Source organism: Echiichthys vipera (genome assembly GCF_963691815.1).
Source record: "Echiichthys vipera genome assembly, chromosome: 6".
NCBI classification, from domain to species: domain Eukaryota; kingdom Metazoa; phylum Chordata; class Actinopteri; order Perciformes; family Trachinidae; genus Echiichthys; species Echiichthys vipera.
The window spans coordinates 16,285,640-16,310,404 of NC_139831.1; the positions used below are offsets into that span (position 1 = coordinate 16,285,640).

A 24,765-nucleotide genomic window follows, 5' to 3' on the forward strand; every position below is an offset into this window, starting at 1 on the left:
GGATGGGGTGCACCTGCCCTCGCCTTCAGACTAGCCCTGTCTGTACTCACGCGCCTTAGCGTGTTTTTTTGATAGGCTGCACTTCTTTGCTTAAGTGTGTCAGTGTCTGTGCTTGAGCCGAAACGAAAATCGCCTCTCCATGACCCTGTGGTCAGGAAGGAATCATACCGCTCATCTTTCAGCAGGGTCCCGCAACGGCTCATATCGGTAAAACTCGGAGGGCAGTAAGTCGTGGGGAAAACGGGGAGAGCAGTGGTTGAACGGTAAACATAACTACGCCTGCAGAGCTTAAAATAAAACACTCCACTGATTAAAAGGATGAAAAGAGAGGAAACGGCTGCCAGAGCAATGATCAAATAGAGCGTTAAGTTATCGCTGTCCCGTGACTTGTCTGCAAACTCAAAGAGCTCGTTTAAAACAGGCAGTCCGTCACCGATCACTACGCTGACTGTAGCGGTGGCAGAGAGAGATTCGGGCCCGTTATCTGTTACTGAAACAACAACAGTTTGTTTCGGTTCATCGTCTTCCATGAATGCTCGTACAGTTCTGATTTCTCCTGTGTGCAGACCGACCATGAACAGGTTAGGCCGCGTTGCTTTGATTATTCTGTAGGAAAGCCAGGCGTTGTGGCCAGAGTCGGCATCCACAGCTACCACCTTAGTAACCAGGTAACCTTTAGGCGCTTCAACTGGCACCATGTCCTCAGCAATGAACCCGGTGGTTTGGACAGGGTATAAGACAACAGGTGCATTGTCATTTTGGTCTTTAATAAAAGCGTTTACGGTGCAGGTGGTGGAGAGTGGAGGGTCGCCTCCATCTCTTGCTGTCACCTTAATTTGAAAGTGAACTGACTGTTCGTAATCAAATAGGCGTGATGTGAAGAGCTCCCCTGTGTCTGAGTTAATGGTGATAAAGGAGGACACTTCTGACTTTGTGTCCTTTGATATTTGGTATAGTATTTTAGCATTAGACCCGTCGTCAATATCATCTGCTTTCACTTTCATCACAAATGTGCCAACAGGTTGGTTTTCCAAGATGTTGGCATTGTACTCGCTCTGCGTAAAGGTCGGGCGGTTATCATTTATATCATTGACCGTGATTGTTAGAACTTTTGCACTAGAGAGTGATGGGGAACCCGCATCAGTGGCAGTGACTGTGATGTTATACTCAGGTTGAAATTCTCTGTCTAGTATCCCGTCAGTCACTAACATGTAATAGTTTTTGACCTCTGATACAAATTTGAATGGAACATTGTCTGGGATTGTACACGTGACGCGCCCACTGCTTCCAGTGTCCAGGTCATAAATATTAATCAGAGCAACCATAGTTCCTGGTTTAGAGTCTTCAGCCACGTTAGCAGAGGCTGACTTGATTTCCATGATGGGTTTGTTGTCATTTACGTCGATTACGTCAATTATAAGTTTACAGTGAGACGCCTGACCACCCCCGTCTTTAGCCTGGACATCCAGCTCGTGTGTACTAGCCTCTTCATAGTCAATAACCCCTGCAACCCGAACTTCTCCACTAAGATGGTTAATTTCAATGAGTCCTCCTATCTTGTCTGATAGATGACTGAAAGAGTACGTTATCTCTCCATAAACTCCTTCATCTGAGTCCGTGGCATTCAGCTTTGCTATGACAGTTCCTATGGCAGAGTTCTCTGACACAGATGCTTTGTAAACTCGTTGGCTAAAAACTGGAACATTGTCATTGGCGTCCAAAACACGGATATGGATAGAGGCAGTTCCTGATCTGACCGGATTTCCCCCGTCAATTCCATTGATTTTCAGTACATGTTCAGCTTGTGCTTCCCGGTCCAAAGCCTTTTTGAGAACCAGTTCTGGATACGCATTGCCGTTTATTTGGGTACTCATTTCCAGGGCAAAATGATCATTTGGGCTCAATTTATATTCACGGACTGAGTTGGTTCCTAGATCGGGGTCATGCGCGCTCTCCAATGGAAAGCGCCTCCCCAGAACTGTGGATTCGACTAAATCCAGTTGTATCTCCTCTGCAGCGAACACTGGGGTGTTGTCATTTATATCGGCAACATCCAAAACTAAGCTGTATGCTTGAAGGGGATCTTCAAGCAATAGCTGATACTGCAGGACGCAGACACTGGCTTGCGCGCAGAGCTCCTCTCGGTCTATCCGTTGGCTGATCAAAAGATTGCCTGATGCAGTGTCCAGTTCACACAGCTGGCTAGTTCCTTCTGCAACAACACGGGCTCGACGAGCATCAACCTCCGTCACTTTCAGCCCCAGATCCCGTGCAACATTCCCGATAACCGACCCCCGCTGCATCTCCTCTGGAAGGATGTAACGGACTTCTCCAAACGAAACACCAAAAAGTAGGCAAAGCCATAAAAAAGGCAGCCACCGTTTTAAGTTTATTCGCTGGTCCATTATTAAACATGCTTTCAGAAACAGATGTACTGTCGTCATTATGGCTAAATCCTAAACATAAACATCAAAATATCGAACTGGAAATGCTGCTGTAATCCAACGGTTCCCTGCTTCTCCAGCTGAGTTACTCATACTCTATTAGGGAAGCTGTCTGCTTGGATTCCTCTCTCCCTGTCCCACTTTCTCTACTGCTCGCTCTCCCGCTCACTTTATCTCTCTCCCTCTCACTCTAACACGCACGCGCGAGCGCTCGCGCACGTACGTGTACACGCGCGCGCGAGCGCACACACACACACACACACACACACACACACACACACACACACACACACACACACACACACACACACACACACACTTTCTCTCTCCTCCTCTCCCTCATACACTCCCACACAGAAACAGCATGCATGAATGGCCCTCGGCTCTAACCCAATACTCCAGTTCCACTGACACAGATAAGGTGAAAACACGCCATAGCATCCATGAGTCAGACATTATAAAAGAGCGCCACCAAGAGACTGAGAGGATTATTGCAACAGTGGAGAATATGCTATGAGACGCATGCACTACATCTGCTGGTGTTTTATCATCATTTTGAACAGTGACCAACCAGGCAAAAATCAGGTTGTGAGATCGTATTATACAAGAGGAACATTCATGTTTGAGGCAACACGGGATGGACAGGAAAAGCATCACCTGAATAATGTAATTTAATCATGTACAGTTTTATTTCAATGAAGAGTATCTTTGCAAATGTTACAATGCTCTATTTTTGTTGATAATATCACACATGTGTATTAATCCTAAAGACATAATTATTTAATTATACTGTTCCAATGAATTACACTGCAGTTAGGCTGTGTGGCACAAAACACACACAAAGCAATATGTTGGCCGTGGAAATCTTCAAGTTTCTGGAATCTGCAATATCCAAGGAACTGGGCATGTATGATGTATTATAACAACCTACTTCCTAAAAAAATGTGCCACTGAGTATGTTGAGCTGTTGATCTGTTCTCTGCACATTAATCACAGTCTGGTCTGTGACCAAACAGGTCAGGAGCAGGCCTGGACAGACCATTAAGACTGTGGGACATATCATAAGTGCCATAAGCCAGTGTCCAGGACTTATACTGACATGAAGTTGGCATGGAAAATCATTGCAGTCACCTCACAAGCTGGGCATTACTTGATTGCAACTTATTCCCTCCTGTACTAAAGAGAAATATACAACCAAACAGCCAAGACACCAACTGTTTCTTTCTATATGCCATCACACTCACAGACACACAAATCAACCACATGAGGCCTACAAACTAATGCTGTGTAAAGCTTAAGTTTATCTTACTGTACTGTATATCATAGTGTTACAAAGACATTTTGCAATAGCATTAATGCAATGTGCCCTGAATACCATCCTTTGACTGTATATACTATTCAATCAAAACATGAATAAAACCCTGACTGAAGAGCGACTTATTAATGACAATTATTTTTGTGGTTTGTAACAATGTCTAGTTTGTTCTGAGAGCTTCAAAATATGATTTGACAATATGAAATACATCACTGTGAGAAAAATGTCAATAATGAAAATGCATGTTGAACCACCGTAAATTGTTCCATGACATTAAACAAACACAAAGTAAGGACCAGTTAAAGTGAAAGTGTGTTATTGGAATTGTTAATTAACTATGTATTTAGCACTAATAAGGGAGTTACTGTAATCATGAAGAGGGTGGAGTGACTGCTGCACTAACTAAACATGTTTATTTAATGTCTACAGACTACATGGTTTTAACATTGGACATGTTTGATCCTGCTTGACATAATTATTTCTAGAATTACTCAGACAGTAAACTGTTGGAAAACTGGTAAGAGATACAACTTGAAAGGATTGAGAAAAGTACATGGTTAACAGAGTTAATGCACAATATTATTTCGCTTTATTGCAAGTCTGGATTATGTTTAATGAGTTAAGTTTGAAATCACTTAAAACTAATTGTATGATATTTGCAAAGTGAATAAAAAATAAAATAAAACTTACAAATATTAATTAAAAGTAATCTATATAGATAATAATGATGTGTAAATAAGCTAGATGTGTTCAGTGCCAGTGCAAGAACCGTCTACATCAGGGAACCTGACTGTCACTCTACACTCCAGTGTATCATAGCCAACATATGGATGGAATAAAAACCAGGTTCTTCAGAATTCAACCAGAGGGATGTGATTACTTACTTGTGATTACTTTCTTTATGGATGGATAATGAGGGTAGTGTGTATGTTGTTATGAAAAAATAAAATATAGCATTTCTTTAACATAAACTTGAATATATGTCTATTATCACGCAAATGTGTTATAAATCTTTACGTCCCTTCTAGGCAGGTCTAAAGTATCATCCCAAGTGACAGCAAGACAAAAACAGGAGAATCAGAATCCAAAACCAAGGATAAAGGTAGCCGAGACAAACATTCAGAGCGAGTGTGTGTAAAATAAGATATTGAATATGAGTTACACGTCAGGGAATGATGATATGAAAAATGTGCATACCTTGGGAGAAAAAAATACTGTCAACAAAAGCATCAGCAAAGTATGATGGGCGCACTAATGAGCCCAGTGTTACATCTTCACATTATGGGAAATGAAAATGACCATAATTCAAATCAAAGCGTTTTAGGAAACAAACAAAAACTTTTTCTTGGGAGGATAACTGAAATGAAGAAGAAAAAAAAATTGCAACAACTGATTAATACAGACAGACTGAAAATATACAAACACACAAAAGAATAGTTACGCACATGGAACTGCTTGCAGAAAGCAAAGTTTTGACTTTGTAAATAGCTATTGCAATTTGTTGAATAAATGTTTAAAAAGGAGAATGTGATCTTCTTTTATTTTTTGTAAAAGCTTTGATCAAATTGTTGTGTGAATTCATACCTCTAAACCCTCTTCCAATTCTCCAAACGCATCAGCAAAGTCTGATGGGCTTTTCCTCAGAGTCTGGTCAGCAGGAAGTGTGTTGTCATTGTAAGATGTCACGAACTTAAAGTCACTGGTTCTTGAACCTGTTGTCAGGTAGGCGTCATAGTTGTAAGCGCTGCGTAAAGTTCCTGTGCCGTCAACATCTGCGTAATTAGGAGGGAGATAAGCGCTGGGGATGGCAACTGCTCCATCAAACAACAGTCTGGGCTTTCTCCTGCGACAAAACCTCACACCCAGGATGATGATAATGAAGGTCAGGAAAAAGGTGGACACAGACACCAGCGCGATAATAAGATAAGAGGTCAGTTTGGAGTTCTTCTCATCATAAGAAATATCCTTCAGTTCTGGCACCTCAGCCAAGTTATCAGAAATAAGTAAATACATGGAACAGGTGGCAGAGAGAGAGGGCTGTCCGTTATCTTTCACTGCCACAATAAGGTTCTGTTTCATGCTGTCAGACTCAGAAATGTCCCGCTGTGTCCTGATCTCTCCGCTGTGGAGACCAATAGTGAAAAGTCCCGGATCAGTGGATTTGACTATATGATAGGACAGCCAGGCGTTCTGTCCGGAGTCCGCGTCCACCGCGATCACTTTGGACACCAGAGAGCCTCCGTGAGCAGCTTTGGGGACCAGCTCAGTCATGAAGGAGTTGCCCTCCGGGGCGGGGTACAGTATCTGAGGAGAGTTGTCATTCACATCCGATATGAACACACTGACGCTCACGTTGCTGCTGAGCGGTGGGGAACCATTGTCTCTGGCCATCACGTGGACTTTAAAACTCCTGAACTGTTCATAATCAAACGACCTCACAGCGTGGATCACCCCCGTGTCTCCATTAACAGATAGGTAGGAGGACACCGGGGCACCGTTCACCTCACCGGGTAACAGAGAATAAATCACTGTACCGTTTTGTCTCCAGTCGGGGTCTCGAGCAGTAACGTAACATAAAGTGGAGCCAGGTTTGTTATTTTCAGTCACATATGCGCTGTAGGACTGTTCCTCAAACACAGGTGGGTTGTCGTTGATGTCTGCTACAGATAACTGAACAGTTTTAGAGGAGGACAGAGGTGGAGAGCCCTCGTCAGTGGCAGTGATTGTAATGTTGTAATCAGACACTAGTTCACGGTCCAGTTGTCCTGTGGTCACCAGAGAATAATAGTTTTTAATAGAAGGAACCAACTTAAAAGGGACGTTTTGCTGAATGGAGCAGCGGACCTGTCTGTTCTTCTCAGAGTCTCTATCCTGCACGTTAATGATGCCCACCTCTGTACCAGGTGACACGTTCTCAGGTATGGGGTTAGTCAGTGATTTTAAATTGACTATAGGGGCGTTATCATTCACATCACTGATAGAAACCATTACCTTCGCATATGATGACAGCCCCAGCCCGTCCTTTGCTTTAACGCGTATTTCAAATGATGACGTAGTTTCATAATCAACAGTGCCAATTACTCTAATCTCACCTTCTTTACGGTCAATACTAAATATTTTCCTCACATCATCAGTAACATGTCCAAAGTCATACGTCACATCTCCATTGACTCCCTCGTCTGCATCAGTAGCGCTCACTGTGACCACTACAGTATCTACAGGAGAGTTTTCAGGCAGGCTGGCTTTGTAAACGGCCTGGCTGAACACTGGGGCGTTATCATTAGCATCCAGCACAGTGACGTGTATGACCACAGTACCTGATCTCTGAGGAGAGCCACCATCTAAAGCTGTGAGGAGCAAATTGATCTCGTGTTGTTTTTCACGATCAAGCTCTTTCTCAAGAACAAGCTCTATTGTGTTTCCATCAACAGCCAAGATGAAATTATCATTCTTTCTAAGGCTGTACTGCTGAACTGAATTTTGTCCTACATCCGCATCGTGCGCCTCCTCTAACACAAAACGAGCTCCCCTGACCGCCGACTCTCGAATTTCTATATCTATTAACTCTTCGTTAAACTGTGGCGAGTTATCATTAATATCTTGAATGTGAAGACTAATCCTGTGGAGCTCGAGAGGATTCTCCAGCACCAGCTCATGTTTTAGGATGCACGAAGCCTTTTCCCCACAAAGCCCCTCTCGGTCAATCCTGTCCGCAACAATCAGCTCTCCGTTATTCAGGTTAACGTCACAGTAACGTTTATCAGTCCCGTCGGTGTCGATACGGGCTCTCCTGTTAGAGAATGCGACCGTCTCCAGCCCGAGATCCTTGGCTATATTTCCAATAACTGATCCTCGTTTCATCTCCTCTGGAAAAGAGTAGCTCATGTCTCCGTATGCGACATGCAAGAAAAGCAGGAGGAAGTGAAATCCGCACATTCCAAAGAAGATCATTTTTGAATCCATCATTGACGATGAGTTCCTAAGATTTTGATGAAAAAAGCGAACAAAGGCAGTTCAACCACATAACACGAATAAACTACCCGTCTAGGGTGGCTGTCCCTATCTAGACACAAGCGCAAAAGATTGTGCGTCCACCCCAAAGGATAGAGGGATTCAAACATCCTAAGCCTGGTGTATAGCGCCACCGTGAGTTGAGTTCAACAAAACACTGAGGAAAATTTTAATAAGAGGAACATTTCAAACTAGCTAGAGCCTGCGTTTAACTACAATGTATCTGTTTAGGAAACAGACACTACAACCTGTATGATTTAAAAGCAATACAAAAATAATTAAACAACGTAGGCATTAGCAAAAACAAGTCTTGTATTAAGCACAACAAAATGATGGATATCAGAGTTAAGGCTATGAATGCCCTATTTTGGAGTTTTAAAAGTATGGCTGATGTGATTTAAGTTCGTGTTTTGTTGCTGTGATGATACATTTTTTGTTCTGTGCTGTAGACTTGAGTTCTGCAAACCTGGTGATCCCATCTGTGTATTTCTTAACCCTTCAGGACGTAATGCTAACCTGCTGTTCTGCATAAGTGTTTTCACACTGGATATCCCAAGCCTTCAATGTTTAGCCTATGTTGATTGTCAGCTGAAGGCAACATGGTATAATCTTTAACTGTTGGATCTATTGCTTCCCCTCTTGTCCTGGTTATACTTTCTGACAGTATCTTGTATGGCCAAAAATAAAATACATCCAGATATTTTTGTAGACTAGTTAATATTCATCAGAACTTGGGAAATGTCTTCTTTAATTTGCTTAAAAGTGGTAAAACTAAATTTACCATGAACACTACAATCAAGATTCACAGATGTGCAGGGCTGGAGCAGTTTGGAAAATGAAGCACCTGCATCTGTAGTTGGATTAAAAAGTAAATAGTTGTATGTAATGTTAAAAGGGAAAGTTAATTAATGTAGTCAGAATTAGGCACTTAAACTTTTTATAGAGTTATCAATTTACATATCTATAAGTTCATATGTTTTAATTGCAGCTTAAATTATTCATAATAAACACTAAATGTATTGTATCATCATGTTAACATACAGTTGGACCTCCTAACTTCTCAATGATTTATGAAATTACATACTGGGGAAAAAACAAAATAGCAGTGGTGTGAAGCTGGGAAAGTGTGGTGGAAAGTGAACAAAAACCTTCTCAAAAGATATCAGCAGTTCAGCACCAAGGACAGAGAAATGAGCCCAGACAGTCAAGTACATCTGCCTGGATGGAGCAGTGGACATAACAGAGACAAGCTGGCTGTGTGTGTGTGCGTGTGCATGTGCGTGTGCGTGTGTATGTGTTTGAGAAAGAGCACTAAATTTTGTTTCATCACAGTAAACAGACCATGACCCTTAAAGACCACCTGAACTAAGTATACTTTGACACAACTAGATACACTACATATCTAAAAATATGATGGCGATTAAAGGTGTTTACTAGACATTATCAAACCACAAAGAGTAAAGATTGATTCAACCAGACTTTGACCTCTTTTGGAAAGAAGAAAACAAAAAAAAACAACAACCCAATACCATATGAGAATAGAGATAAATTATACAGTTTGTCAATGAGTATCAACCAGACAGGAGCATATGCATTAGATCGAACACTCACTCTAAAAGTTACATGAAAACAACCAGATCTGGTAATGCAGTCTAGACACAAGTAGCTGAGAGTAATCCCTGCAAGCCCAGTCAATCCAAAGAGGAAATCCCACTGTTTCTGATGAAACAGGGGACTGATATTAAGTGAAGTCATATCCTGAGACATGTGTATTATTGACCTACAGCATAAAACCCAAGCCTCAATCTTCACTGTTAAAACACACACTGTATGACATATAGATTAGTTTCATAATGTTGTGAATGAAATAAAAGGGCGATTTATTCAGAGCATATCATGAAGCAAGAACAATCACTGCAGACATGCACATGACACAGACAATACACTGCAAAATAATATGCTGCAATTAAAAAATAATAACTTGCTTTTTATCTCTATATTTGTATTAACTGTTTTTCACAATCACTGCAATCAGACCAGAGAGCAATCAACCGGAACACAACTCAAATAAAAGAAAATCTGAACAAACACTCCTGTTAATAAGTTTAGTGGACTGGATTCAAATGTTAAGACGTAAATAATACAGGTGGTGTCACCCACCTACAGAACCAGTATTCAACATCAGTATCATGTTTATGTAGTTTTTCAGCCATTCAGCTTTCGAGGTACTATCTATTTCCGCCTGCTAGATATCATTTAATCATGTATTTTCTGTCCTTACGTGTAAGAACAATGTGTAAAATCACATGTATTCATGTGGCAGAAATGTCTGTCCAAATCAATACACAAATGAGGTCCTGTCTGAGCAACAGTAGACCAAGGAGAAGCCATCAAGAATAAGAGTCAGAGAGCTCAGTTTGGAATTCTCTGAAACAAGTGGCACAAGATTGCAGGTAAATGGCAAGATCGACATATTACAAGTTAGATGATTTTTTTTTGTCTGTTTTCGTTAGAGGATAAAGACAAAGACAGATGTGTCCACCATAGGTGTCCACCAGCAACCTTTTCACTCACATACTTAAAATGATAATATATATGGCCACAGAGGTCCTTCCTTTGCATCAATAATCATCTAATTGTGTAGAAGGTGTGCTTTAGCATTACAAGACACTTTGAAAATGTAAATGGCACAAATAGAGTCCTTCAAAAGCCAAGCCCGGCACACAATCACATTACACACTATATGATCCAGATGAAAAATGCTATAGTGGTAATTTTACTTATAGGTCAGTAATCACTTGATTCAAGAACTGCATGCACTTAAAATATAAACTATTAGTGAATAACCGAATAATATTGTTAGACGAAAGCACAAATAGCAATCTTCTTAAGATGAAGATCACAAGGTCACAACTTCACGATATAAACTTATTCTTGCTAAAAAAAAAAAAACAAGGAAAAAACATGAATTATCAGTCCCATCAAAATGAAAAATCACCAAAAGATCAGAGTAGATTTAGAAGAAAAGAAACCTTTGGTAAAAACATCTTGCTGACAATTTCTGAAAATAATTCACTGCCTGACTAATACACTGAGTTTCAATGATGTATTTCTGTGTAACAAAATTGAAACTAATGAGCCATATGTAACATTTAAACTAAAAATATGCAAACCCATACACCCAGTGTTGCATCTTCAGAGTATGGGAAATGAAAATGACCATGGTTCAAATGAAGCCGATTTGGGAAACAAACAAAAACATAATATTGGGAGGATAACTGAAATGAAGAAAAAACAATGCAACAACTGATTAAAACGGACAGGCTGAAAATATATAAACACAAAAGGACAGTTACGGACACAAACATGCTTGCAATCATCAAAGTTTTAACTTTGTAAATAGCTATTTCATTTGTTGAATTAATGTTTAAAGAGGAAAATGTGATTTTCTTTTCTTTTTTGTAAAAGCTTTGATCAAATTGTTGTGTGAATTCATACCTCTAAACCCTCTTCCAAATCCCCAAACGCGTCAGCAAAGTCTGATGGGCTCTTCCTCATAGTCTGGTCAGCAGGAAGTGTGTTGTCATTGTAAGAAGTCACGAACTTAAAGTCACTGGTTCTTGAACCTGTTGTCAGGTAGGCGTCATAGTTGTAAGCGCTGCGTAAAGTTCCTGTGCCGTCAACATCTGCGTAATTAGGAGGGAGATAAGCGCTGGGGATGGCAACTGCTCCATCAAACAACAGTCTGGGCTTTCTCCTGCGACAAAACCTCACACCCAGGATGATGATAATGAAGGTCAGGAAAAAGGTGGACACAGACACCAGCGCGATGATCAGATAAGAGGTCAGTTTGGAGTTCTTCTCATCATAAGAAATATCCTTCAGTTCTGGCACCTCAGCCAAGTTATCAGAAATAAGTAAATACATGGAACAGGTGGCAGAGAGAGAGGGCTGTCCGTTATCTTTCACTGCCACAATAAGGTTCTGTTTCATGCTGTCAGACTCAGAAATGTCCCGCTGTGTCCTGATCTCTCCGCTGTGGAGACCAATAGTAAAAAGTCCCGGATCAGTGGATTTGACTATATGATAGGACAGCCAGGCGTTCTGTCCGGAGTCCGCGTCCACCGCGATCACTTTGGACACCAGAGAGCCTCCGTGTGCAGCTTTGGGGACCAGCTCGGTCATGAATGAGTTGCCCTCCGGGGCGGGGTACAGTATCTGAGGAGAGTTGTCATTCACATCCATTATGAACACACTGACGGTCACGTTGCTGCTGAGCGGAGGAGAACCGTTGTCTCTGGCCATCACGTGGACTTTAAAACTCCTGAACTGTTCATAATCAAACGACCTCACAGCGTGGATCACCCCCGTGTCTCCGTTAACAGACAGATAGGAGGACACCGGGGCACCGTTCACCTCACCGGGTAAAAGAGAATAGATCACTGTACCGTTTTGTCTCCAGTCGGGGTCTCGAGCGGTAACGGAACATAAAGTGGAGCCAGGTTTGTTATTTTCAGTCACATATGCGCTGTAGGACTGTTCCTCAAACACAGGTGGGTTGTCGTTGATGTCTGCTACAGATAACTGAACAGTTTTAGAGGAGGACAGAGGTGGAGAGCCCTCGTCAGTGGCAGTGATTGTAATGTTGTAATCAGACACTAGTTCACGGTCCAGTTGTCCTGTGGTCACCAGAGAATAATAGTTTTTAATAGAAGGAACCAACTTAAAAGGGACGTTTTGCTGAATGGTGCAGCGGACCTGTCTGTTCTTCTCAGAGTCTCTATCCTGCACGTTAATGATGCCCACCTCTGTACCAGGGGACACGCTCTCAGGTATGGGATTAGTCAGAGATTTTAAATTGACTATAGGGGCGTTATCATTCACATCAGTGATAGTAATTATTACCTTCGCATATGATGACAGCCCTAGCCCATCCTTTGCTTTAACTCGTATTTCAAATGATGACGTAGTTTCGTAATCAACAGTGTCAATTACTCTAATCTCACCTTCTTTACGGTCAATACTAAATATCTTCTTCACATCATCAGTAACATGTCCAAATTCATAAGTGACATCTCCATTGACTCCCTCGTCTGCATCAGTAGCGCTCACTGTGACCACTACAGTGTCTACAGGAGAGTTTTCAGGCAGGCTGGCTTTGTAAACGGCCTGGCTGAACACTGGGGCGTTATCATTAGCATCCAGCACAGTGACGTGTATGACCACAGTACCTGATCTCTGAGGAGAGCCACCATCTAAAGCTGTGAGGAGCAAACTGATCTCGTGTTGTTTTTCACGATCAAGCTCTTTCTCAAGAACCAGCTCTATTGTGTTTCCATCAACAGCCAAAATGAAATTATCATTCTTTCTAAGGCTGTACTGCTGAACTGAATTTTGTCCTACATCCGCATCGTGCGCCTCCTCTATCACAAAACGAGCTCCCCTGACCGCCGACTCTCGAATTTCTATATTTATGAAGTCTTCCTTAAACTGTGGCGAATTATCATTAATATCTTGAATGTGAAGACTAATCCTGTGGAGCTCGAGAGGATTCTCCAGCACCAGCTCATGTTTTAGGATGCACGAAGCCTTTTCCCCACAAAGCCCCTCTCGGTCAATCCTGTCCGCAACAATCAGCTCTCCGTTATTCAGGTTAACGTCACAGTAACGTTTATCAGTCCCGTCGGTGTCGATACGGGCTCTCCTGTTAGAGAATGCGACCGTCTCCAGCCCGAGATCCTTGGCTATATTTCCAATAACGGATCCTCGTTTCATCTCCTCTGGAAAAGAGTAGCTCATGTCTCCATATGCGACATGCAAGAAAAGCAGGAGGAAGTGAAATCCGCACATTCCAAAGAAGATCATTTTTGAATCCATCATTGACGATGAGTGCCTAAGAGTTTGATGAAAAAAGCGAACACACACAGTTCAACTGCATAACACGAAGAGCAACAGCAATTCAGCGTGATAGTCCTGCAGCTTGTAGAGAACGAAATGGGCGTACAAGGACGTCTGTCCACAAAGGATTGAGGAACTGGACCATTTTAAGGCTGGTGTATAGCGACACCGTGAGTTCAGTTCAACAATAACACTGTCATATATAATAAACAGAAATGAACGTTATTTAAATTGTTGCAGGCTATGATCGTGGCCACCAGTCCTCTTGAACAGAACGTAAACTAACTTTGCAACTGCAGTCACCCACAATCAGTCCACATCAGGAGACCAGTGGCAACAACTCCTTCTGTGCATTGAGTTCAATGCTTGAAAGACAGACCAACATTAAGGTCTGGAGACAACATGCACTTTTTCAGGATACACTTTATTTTTTAAAGATGACTAAACTACATCCAAAACAAGTCTGGTCAAAAGCTCAGATAATCTTTGAATTGTCAGTCTGCATACTTAAATACTATTTAATAGTGATTAGCTATTATAAGCTATAATAAAGAAAAATAATCTGGACACAATGAAATAAATAAATAAATAGTATAATCATGTTAATCTGCATCCCAGGCTAACAACATAGTCATCACCTGATAACCTCAGAAAGAGGGTTGAGTTTAAGTTTTGCCATTTAATCAGAGAGGCATTTCTGCAAGCAGACCAGATTCTAGTCTGTCTTCACTGAATGTGGTCTGGTAAAAAATGTGAAACTGAAACGCAGAAGTAAAAATAATCCTGGACTTTAAACAGGTTTTACAACTTTTTTTAATGAAGCTTGCAGATGTAATATACCGTGAAAACATGGGTGACTGAAGACGGCTGCTATTGCTGAATTAAAAAAAAAATACATGTCTGTCATGCATATTAAATTACACCGTAGCTCAGTGATCTTTGCCATCAAATCACAGGGTTGAACAAATGTGTTATACTGAACAACATTGTCTCCATGGGTCAGGATACTATCTATATACGGAGGTGCATATTAGCAGGATAATTTGGATTTTGTTTTGATCATCTTGATTGGTTATAGTCTTACCTTCATACTGTATGAACTATTAAACTGAATGGCACGTATTGTAATGATATGAAGTGAAACAAACTGTTTAAGTTAAATGTATGTAAACTAAACCATGTCTCAAGGCTCTTCTTGGAATGATGACATCACCAAGTTCATAACTACATCCAGTAGAAAGCAGGGCGTTTCTTTGACCACACTTGGCGTGAAATCCTGCAATCAGCTGCAACTTGTGTTGAGAAGAGTTTCATTTATAAGTTCCATAAAGTGAAAGAGACATGCATTAAGTATTTACACAGCAAGTTTGTTCAAACTCTGACTAAAAAAGACATTATATCACCACTTACATATTAGAAAGTACTGCAAACAATGAAGAGAAAACTCAATGCAAAAACCAGTAGGTCAGAAACTTTGCTGTGGGGACACCCTCCTCTTGTTGCCAATTGACCACCAGCACACAAATACCTGGTTTAATACTCTGCCAATCTACAAATATGATGGTAGTTTATAGTTTTTACAGTTGTTTAATCCTACATCCCCCCATGTAGTGAAGAGGAAATCCGGCCCAGCCTACACCGCACAGCAATTATAAAATTGCCTTTCAAGGCACAGATGGAAGATGGAAGATAACGTTTGACAGTCAGCATTTTCTCAAGAGCACAACTAAGAGACGGTCATATTGTAATAAAGTGCCTTCATAGTAAAATCAGAAGATTCCCCACATGACAAAGTGTGCATAAGCACTGAACATATCTCCATGGGACAAACATTTCTATTGAAGCAGATAAATTAAATGTAAAATGTAAAATACGAACAGCATGTTTGTTTTTCTCTACATTTAATGAAATACAACAAAGCTCAAACACGAGAGGTCAATTTAGTGTAAATGTTAATGAGGGATTTGCTTTAAATGTAAAGACATCCTTCTAGCAGTGTCTTCCACCTGTGGTGTTTATGCCGCTATTACACAACAATATGATGTCTACGAAAGGGTTTCAGTCATAAATCACTGATAAGTATTACAATTTTACCAAATACGTCTTAGGACTATAGAGAAAGATCAGTGCTTGAGAGAAATATTAATGTATGATAAGACTTTATTGAACACCAGAGGGGAAATATAGCAATAAATGAATCCATTGTAAATGATATACAGTGGCAATTATGACCACAGACATAATTTACTCTTCCACAATGAACATGTGATTGTGTAAGAGACAGGACGTATGATTGACAGTCAATATTGAAGCTGGTTACTAAAAATAAGTTGAACTGCACACGGTAGGTTGCTGTCAAGCTAATATGTGATGTAGATGTTATTGTTGTATTGCTATTAAATAATTTGTTTCTGTCAAGATTTCAGGGAAAAACAGACAATTGTATATAATCGTTCAGATATAAGTTGCTGCAGAATCTGTATGAATGTTAATGTTTATGTAATAAAAAAAAGATAAACTGCACAATAAACATACATAAAACAAGGACTTGGAAAGGGGAATGTCACTGTGCCATATTTTAAGCAGGCCAAACAACATCAACTAATCCATTATGAAAATTCAACCCAAACAAAGTGTTTGGATGAGAGAAGATTCAAAATTTACCACAAAATTGGTACAAATCCTTAAAGAAAAAGTTTCATGAAACAATGTACTGTATATGGTTAAAGACATTTAATTCAATCAATGGGGCATAACTACACCAAGAGGGAAACTAGCATCATGTCTAGAACTCCCCGATTCAGGTAATGTAAATGTAAACACTCAAATATAACATCATGACTATTCAAGTGCTAATCAGCCTCATGTAGTAGTAGTCTGAATAAAGTACAAACACAGAGAGCAAGTCAAATGGTGAATAGAAAGGGCATTCAGTAAGGTTGTCATTAACAATGACATGAGTATGATGGTATTCAAGTAGTGAGATATCATGAAAGATGCACACAACAGATGAGGTTGATCAATATTCTATATAATATCAATGCATATGTATGAAACTAAAAAGGAAACGTTTGAGGTGAATGCCTCTTTGAGTAAACTTATTTTCTACTGAAAAAATGTGATGCCCCATAGACCTTTCATACCTGTGAGGACTCCTCCAAATCTCCAAACGCATCAGCAAAGTATGATGGGCTTTTCCTCAGAGTCTGGTCAGCAGGAAGTGTGTTGTCATTGTAAGATGTCACGAACTTAAAGTCACTGGTTCTTGAACCTGTTGTCAGGTAGGCGTCATAGTTGTAAGCGCTGCGTAAAGTTCCTGTGCCGTCAACATCTGCGTAACTAGGAGGGAGATAAGCGCTGGGGATGGCAACTGCTCCATCAAACAACAGTCTGGGCTTTCTCCTGCGACAAAACCTCACACCCAGGATGATGATAATGAAGGTCAGAAAAAAGGTGGACACGGACACCAGCGCGATGATCAGATAAGAGGTCAGTTTGGAGTTCTTCTCATCATAAGAAATATCCTTCAGTTCTGGCACCTCAGCCAAGTTATCAGAAATAAGTAAATACATGGAACAGGTGGCAGAGAGAGAGGGCTGTCCGTTATCTTTCACTGACACAATAAGGTTCTGTTTCATGCTGTCAGACTCAGAAATGTCCCGCTGTGTCCTGATCTCTCCGCTGTGGAGACCAATGGTGAAAAGTCCCGGGTCAGTGGATTTGACTATATGATAGGACAGCCAGGCGTTCTGTCCGGAGTCCGCGTCCACCGAGATCACTTTGGACACCAGAGAGCCTCCGTGTGCAGCTTTGGGGACCAGCTCGGTCATGAAGGAGTTGCCCTCCGGGGCGGGGTACAGTATCTGAGGAGAGTGGTCGTTCACATCCATTATGAACACACTGACGCTCACGTTGCTGCTGAGCGGAGGAGAGCCGTTGTCTCTGGCCATCACGTGGACTTTAAAACTCCTGAACTGTTCATAATCAAACGACCTCACAGCGTGGATCACCCCCGTGTCTCCATTAACAGATAGGTAGGAGGACACCGGGGCACCGTTCACCTCACCGGGTAAAAGAGAATAAATCACTGTACCGTTTTGTCTCCAGTCGGGGTCTCGAGCAGTAACGGAACATAAAGTGGAGCCAGGTTTGTTATTTTCAGTCACATATGTGCTGTAGGACTGTTCCTCAAACACAGGTGGGTTGTCGTTGATGTCTGCTACAGATAACTGAACAGTTTTAGAGGAGGACAGAGGTGGAGAGCCCTCGTCAGTGGCAGTGATTGTAATGTTGTAATCGGACACTAGTTCACGGTCCAGTTGTCCTGTGGTCACCAGAGAATAATAGTTTTTAATAGAAGGAACCAACTTAAAAGGGACGTTTTGCTGAATGGAGCAGCGGAGCCGTTGGTTATTATCAGAATCTGAATCCTGCACGTTAATGATGCCCACCTCTGTACCAGGTGACACGTTCTCAGGTATGGGATTTGCCAGTGATTTCACATAAATCACAGGTACGTTGTCATTGACATCGGTGACATCAACGGTGACCTTTGTGTATGACGATAATCCTAATCCATCCTTTGCTTTAATGCGCAAGTCATATGTTGCAGTAGTTTCAAAATCAATCGCACCTTTAACTTTGATTTTGCCGTCTTTACGGTCAATACTAAAAACTCTCTTCACATCATCAGTAACATGTCCAAATTCATAAGTCACATCTCCATTGACTCCCTCGTCTGCATCACTAGCGCTCACTGTGACCACTACAGTATCTACAGGAGAGTTTTCAGGCAGGCTGGCTTTGTAAACGGCCTGGCTGAACACTGGGGCGTTATCATTAGCATCCAGCACAGTGACGTGTATGACCACAGTACCTGATCTCTGAGGAGAGCCACCATCCAAAGCTGTGAGGAGCAAATTGATCTCGTGTTGTTTTTCACGATCAAGCTCTTTCTCAAGAACAAGCTCTATTGTGTTTCCATCAACAGCCAAAATGAAATTATCATTCTTTCTAAGGCTGTACTGCTGAACGGAATTTTGTCCTACATCCGCATCGTGCGCCTCCTCTATCACAAAACGAGCTCCCCTGACCGCCAACTCGTGAATTTCTATTTTAATGAAGTCTTCCTTAAACTGTGGCGAGTTATCATTAATATCTTGAATGTGAAGACTGAAGGGATGCAGTTCCAGAGGATTCTCCAGTACAATATCGCGTTTTATTACACACGACAGCTTTTCTCCACAAAGCTCCTCCCGGTCAATCCTGTCGGCCACAATCAAATCCCCATTGCTCAGATTGATGCTACAATAACGTTTTCGATTCCCTGCGGCATCAACTCGGACATTCCTAGCAGACAGTTTACTCGAGTCCAGGTTAAGATCCTTCGCTATATTCCCAATAAGAGATCCGCGCTTCATTTCTTCTTGAAAGGAATAGCTCGCGTCCCCATTCACGGTTTGCCACACGAGAAAGAAAACAAAGCAGCTCCGTTTGAGCCCCATCATGGCAATATTGTGCTCCAGACAACGGTCCACGTTGATGTTACAGATTCAATAAGCATTAAACAGCTCAGTCATAAGAAAAAAGACAGCACGTCACAATAACTCTGGTTTCATCCAAGGACCAAGAGTAACTGCAAAATCACCCTTTTATTGGTCTGTACACCAGAGGGTGGAGTGGGAATGTTTCACGTAGACTGGCCAATAGCGACACCATGAGTGGAATTAAGAAATGACAGACTGAAGCTTTATCATTATTACTATTAGCAGGAGAAGTGGTTGTATAAATGTCATACACAGTACAAGTGGCATCTTACAATTATAGATAAATTGTATCAATTATCATCATAGCAAAATAGAGCCTATGAGTGTAAGTCATAATTAAGTGTTGCTATAATGAACTAAGTAGCATTCATTTATTTGAAACATAAAAGCCAACAGTTTAATATGCAAACAAGTTTTGCTGAAACTGAAATAAAATCTCCTAATTAAATAGTATCATGCAGCTATAGTAAAGCACGTGTCTGACAGATCAATCCTCTGACAGATGGATACACCGACTAACCTCAAGAATGAGATACCTACTCATAATTCATAAAGATGCAAAGACAGAGACTGATGCATTCAAACAAATCATATATATTGAAAAGTGTACTACTTCATGGATGGAGAGAGAGAGAGAGAGAGAGTGAGAGAGAACGACACAGAGAGAGAGAGAGGGAGAGAGAGAGAGAGAGGGAGAGAGAGAGAGTGTGTGAGAGAGAGAGAGGGAGAGAGACAGAGTGTGTGTGTGTGTGTGAGAGAGAGAGAGAGAGAGAGAAAGGGAGAGAGAGAGAGAGTGAGAGAGAGAGAGAGAGAGAGAGAGAGAGAGAGGCATCACAATAATACTCAATCATAATCTGTTTCTGTCTTTTCTAAACACTTATTTTATAGAGGTCATTCTGCATCTCAGTATTCATCTGAAAATAGCTACAATTCTGCAAATGTGTTAATTAATATCAATGAATCAGGTAGTTAAAAGTATATACTGTAAATGACTATACTATATATTACAGTTGTTTCTTATTTGCTTTGGTTCAATTCTTTAATGAGAAAAAACAAGCTTAAAACTATTAATTTGTTGTCCCCACATATTTGGAAACCTCATTAATTTAAGCAAATCACAAGTGTTTTGCCACGTTTGCAAAAGAGTACGTACAATTGTCTACAACTACCACAATTACCATCGATCCTACTTCTCACTCCATACTTTACTGAAGGTTTATCTATTCTGTAAAACTTTTTATATTTGTCATTAGTCAAATACAATAGTCTAAGCTTTTTACATTTTCCATGTAGAATATTTCACTGTTCAAATGCAAGCGTGAATCCACTTATTTTTTTAATTTTTTACAATATTTGTATTGGATTTTCATTTTTATAAAAGAACAATACAACAACAAATAACAGCAGAGAAGTAAGTAAATGGTACAGAAGTATACACACAAACACAGCCCAAACAAATGTTCCACACTATACACAACTGTTCCATACATCGTTTGTTTCAACAAGATGAAACAAAAACATTGGGTCCTCCCCAATGAAGTCACATAGTGATGAGTCCACAGAAGATACAGTAACATAAAGTCCAGAAGGTAGGAGAAGAGGAAACTGGGTCATGCAAAGGGCGTGCTTATACTGTTCCAGGCCCGTCCATCAGGTGCACCAAATCATTGTCCTTCATATAATTGATGAAACGACCCCATACGTTTTTAAATACCTCCTGCCTGTCCTTAAGAGTGTAAGGATATTTTTTTCCAGGGGTAAACAAGAAGTTAGTTCCCTGAACCACACAGCTACAGCAGGTTTACCAAAGGCTTTCCATGATAAGGCTATTGTCACTTTTGCTTGAAGAGAGCACATGTTTATAAAAACAAATGTCATGATGATTTTATTATTTGTACCTCTGAGTAGAGACCGAGCAGAAAGACCCTAGTTTCCAGATCCAATCTAATGCAGAGGATCTCCTGTACAGACAATCTGACCTCCTCCCAAAATTCCCTCACTGTTAAATTAAAACACAACATCATTAACGCTCCAAAAGATTTATTCCATGTGTTACCTTCATTCCCTTATGATTACCTCATTTTCAGTTAAATCATTAACCCCGTCTGACCACAGCCAAATGACTGTTTCTTAAAAGTGAGGAACAACACTAAACCTCCACTGTTCAGGAAGCTGTATATCAAGAGACCATAATAATGGACTAAAACAGCGCAGACAAGTTTCACAAAGCAATCAGCATCCCAAAAATTCAAACACTATCAGATACCTTTCTGAACATCACATACATTAACAGTAAAGAAAATGTGATGTCATCAGTAAATGATGCAGCAAATTTAGAAAATGATCCTATGAAAATCTCAGAGATCCAGGAAATGTGGATTTGTGCCTTCTTTATTTTGACACAATTAAACACTGCAGGAGGATACTCCGAATCATAAGGACACAGCACAAACAAAAAAAGCTGTCATTAATTGAGGAATCAATATATACAAAAACATTTTGGGGAAAAATAAAAGACTGTCCATCTGTAGAATTGGTGATACAGAGACAAAGAAGTCAGCCATCTCAAAACACTTTTGAGTTACCTTTCTTTATAGAACTGAAAACCCAGTGTTTCCCTCACTTCAGGGTTAACAAACAGAGTTTTAACTCAACCCACATTCTGAAACAGGGACTATGTAGGAGCAAGTCATTTGTTTGTGGAAAATGACCAACAATGCAGCACATTAGAGACTGACTGAGAAAGAAAAATGAATATGACCAAAGGAAACAATGGCCTCTGAATCGAAAAAGTAATTGGCTCCACCTGAGTATCAGTTCAAAAGATGTTCTTATAAATATAGCAAATAAGAGAAACAACGTATTTTATATAAAACCAGTAGATCAAGGAAAACTAAATTCTAAAAAATGCAATATCAAATTTAATGAAACAAAATTCCGATAGAGAGCATGACATAATGAAAGAGTGGTCAGATAGCCTTGAAAATGCATCAAATGCTCAAACAGAGTTCAGAACCATGGACAGAGAAAAAGGGACGGATGTTAAGGATTTCCTGTTTAAAGTCGTGAAGGGTAATCAGGTCGGCTGATAGAAGTTATTTTAAAAAAATATATCAAATACGTGTGTGATTATAAAGTGACATCTAAATAATTTTGGCATCATACTATTTTTCGAGAGCACTACTAAAACGTGTATTTAGTCTCAAACACAGGGAAGAACAATGCCGACGGATTGTTAAAACGAACTCAATTGCATTATGACTGCAGGGCGAGGAATACAACTTGAAATCTGGAATATGTTCCTACCTCAGGAGAATCATCACACTCTCCAAACGCATCAGCAAAATCTGATGGGCTCTTCCTCAGAGTCTGGTCAGCAGGAAGTGTGTTGTCATTGTAAGATGTCACGAACTTAAAGTCACTGGTTCTTGAACCTGTTGTCAGGTAGGCGTCATAGTTGTAAGCGCTGCGTAAAGTTCCTGTGCCGTCAACATCTGCGTAATTAGGAGGGAGATAAGCGCTGGGGATGGCAACTGCTCCATCAAACAACAGTCTGGGCTTTCTCCTGCGACAAAACCTCACACCCAGGATGATGATAATGAAGGTCAGGAAAAAGGTGGATACAGACACCAGCGCGATGATCAGATAAGAGGTCAGTTTGGAGTTCTTCTCATCATAAGAAATATCCTTCAGTTCTGGCACCTCAGCCAAGTTATCAGAAATAAGTAAATACATGGAACAGGTGGCAGAGAGAGAGGGCTGTCCGTTATCTTTCACTGCCACAATAAGGTTCTGTTTCATGCTGTCAGACTCAGAAATGTCCCGCTGTGTCCTGATCTCTCCGCTGTGGAGACCAATGGTGAAAAGTCCCGGATCAGTGGATTTGACTATATGATAGGACAGCCAGGCGTTCTGTCCGGAGTCCGCGTCCACCGCGATCACTTTGGACACCAGAGAGCCTCCGTGTGCAGCTTTGGGGACCAGCTCGGTCATAAAGGAGTTGCCCTCCGGGGCGGGGTACAGTATCTGAGGAGAGTTGTCATTCACATCCGATATGAACACACTGACGGTCACGTTGCTGCTGAGCGGAGGAGAACCGTTGTCTCTGGCCATCACGTGGACTTTAAAACTCCTGAACTGTTCATAATCAAACGACCTCACAGCGTGGATCACCCCCGTGTCTCCGTTAACAGATAGATAGGAGGACACGGGGGCACCGTTCACCTCACCGGGTAAAAGAGAATAAATCACTGTACCGTTTTGTCTCCAGTCGGGGTCTCGAGCAGTAACGGAACATAAAGTGGAGCCAGGTTTGTTATTTTCAGTCACATATGCGCTGTAGGACAGTTCCTCAAACACAGGTGGGTTGTCGTTGATGTCTGCCACAGATAACTGAACAGTTTTAGAGGAGGACAGAGGTGGAGAGCCCTCGTCAGTGGCAGTGATTGTAATGTTGTAATCAGACACTAGTTCACGGTCCAGTTGTCCTGTGGTCACCAGAGAATAATAGTTTTTAATAGAAGGAACCAACTTAAAGGGGACGATTTGCTGAATGGAGCAGCGGACCTGTCTGTTCTTCTCAGAGTCTCTATCCTGCACGTTAATGATGCCCACCTCTGTACCAGGTGACACGCTCTCAGGTATGGGGTTAGTCAGAGATTTTAAATTGACTATAGGGGCGTTATCATTCACATCAGTGATAGAAACCATTACCTTCGCATATGATGACAGCCCTAGCCCATCTTTTGCTTTAACGCGTATTTCAAATGATGACGTAGTTTCATAATCAACAGTGCCAATTACTCTTATCTCACCCACTTTACGGTCAATACTGAATATCTTCTTCACATCATCAGTAACATGTCCAAATTCATAAGTGACATCTCCATGGACTCCCTCGTCTGCATCACTAGCGCTCACTGTGACCACTACAGTGTCTACAGGAGAGTTTTCAGGCAGACTGGCTTTGTAAACGGCCTGGCTGAACACTGGGGCGTTATCATTAGCATCCAGCACAGTGACGTGTATGACCACAGTACCTGATCTCTGAGGAGAGCCACCATCTAAAGCTGTGAGGAGCAAATTGATCTCGTGTTGTTTTTCACGATCAAGCTCTTTCTCAAGAACAAGCTCTATTGTGTTTCCATCAACAGCCAAAATGAAATTATCATTCTTTCTAAGGCTGTACTGCTGAACTGAATTTTGTCCTACATCCGCATCGTGCGCCTCCTCTATCACAAAACGAGCTCCCCTGACCGCCGACTCGTGAATTTCTATTTTAATGAAGTCTTCCTTAAACTGTGGCGAGTTATCATTAATATCTTGAATGTGAAGACTAATCCGATGGAGCTCGAGAGGATTCTCCAGCACCAGCTCATGCTTTAGGATGCACGAAGCCTTTTCCACACAAAGCCCCTCTCGGTCAATCCTGTCGGCAACAATCAGCTCTCCGTTATTCAGGTTAACGTCACAGTAACGTTTATCAGTCCCGTCGGTGTCGATACGGGCTCTCCTGTTAGAGAACGCGACCGTCTCCAGCCCGAGATCCTTG

The 24,765-nt window shown here is 41.2% G+C and overlaps 4 protein-coding genes across 4 annotated transcripts in view; all 4 read right to left on the reverse strand.

Annotated features, from left to right (window-relative positions):
• LOC310947998 (protocadherin gamma-A12-like) overlaps window positions 1-24,765 on the reverse strand; it is a gene marked incomplete at both ends in the record, with an annotated part of 97,499 nt that overhangs the window by 8,935 nt on the left and 63,799 nt on the right. The gene's annotated exons all lie outside the window — the stretch shown is intronic.
• On the reverse strand, window positions 172-7,722 carry LOC310948260 (protocadherin beta-15-like; the record flags this gene model as incomplete). The annotated part of the gene is made up of 2 exons (XM_083915324.1): window positions 172-213; window positions 5,344-7,722. The coding sequence occupies 2 exons, from the start codon at window positions 7,720-7,722 to the stop codon at window positions 172-174; spliced, it is 2,421 nt and encodes an 806-aa protein (XP_083771450.1).
• Window positions 11,263-13,647, reverse strand: LOC310948265 (protocadherin gamma-A11-like; the record flags this gene model as incomplete). The annotated part of the gene is made up of 1 exon (XM_083915329.1): window positions 11,263-13,647. One exon carries the CDS (start codon window positions 13,645-13,647, stop codon window positions 11,263-11,265), a length of 2,385 nt encoding a protein of 794 aa, XP_083771455.1.
• LOC310948269 (protocadherin gamma-A11-like) lies at window positions 16,806-19,103 on the reverse strand (the record flags this gene model as incomplete). The annotated part of the gene is made up of 1 exon (XM_083915333.1): window positions 16,806-19,103. The coding sequence occupies exon 1, from the start codon at window positions 19,086-19,088 to the stop codon at window positions 16,806-16,808; it is 2,283 nt and encodes a 760-aa protein (XP_083771459.1). The 5' UTR covers window positions 19,089-19,103.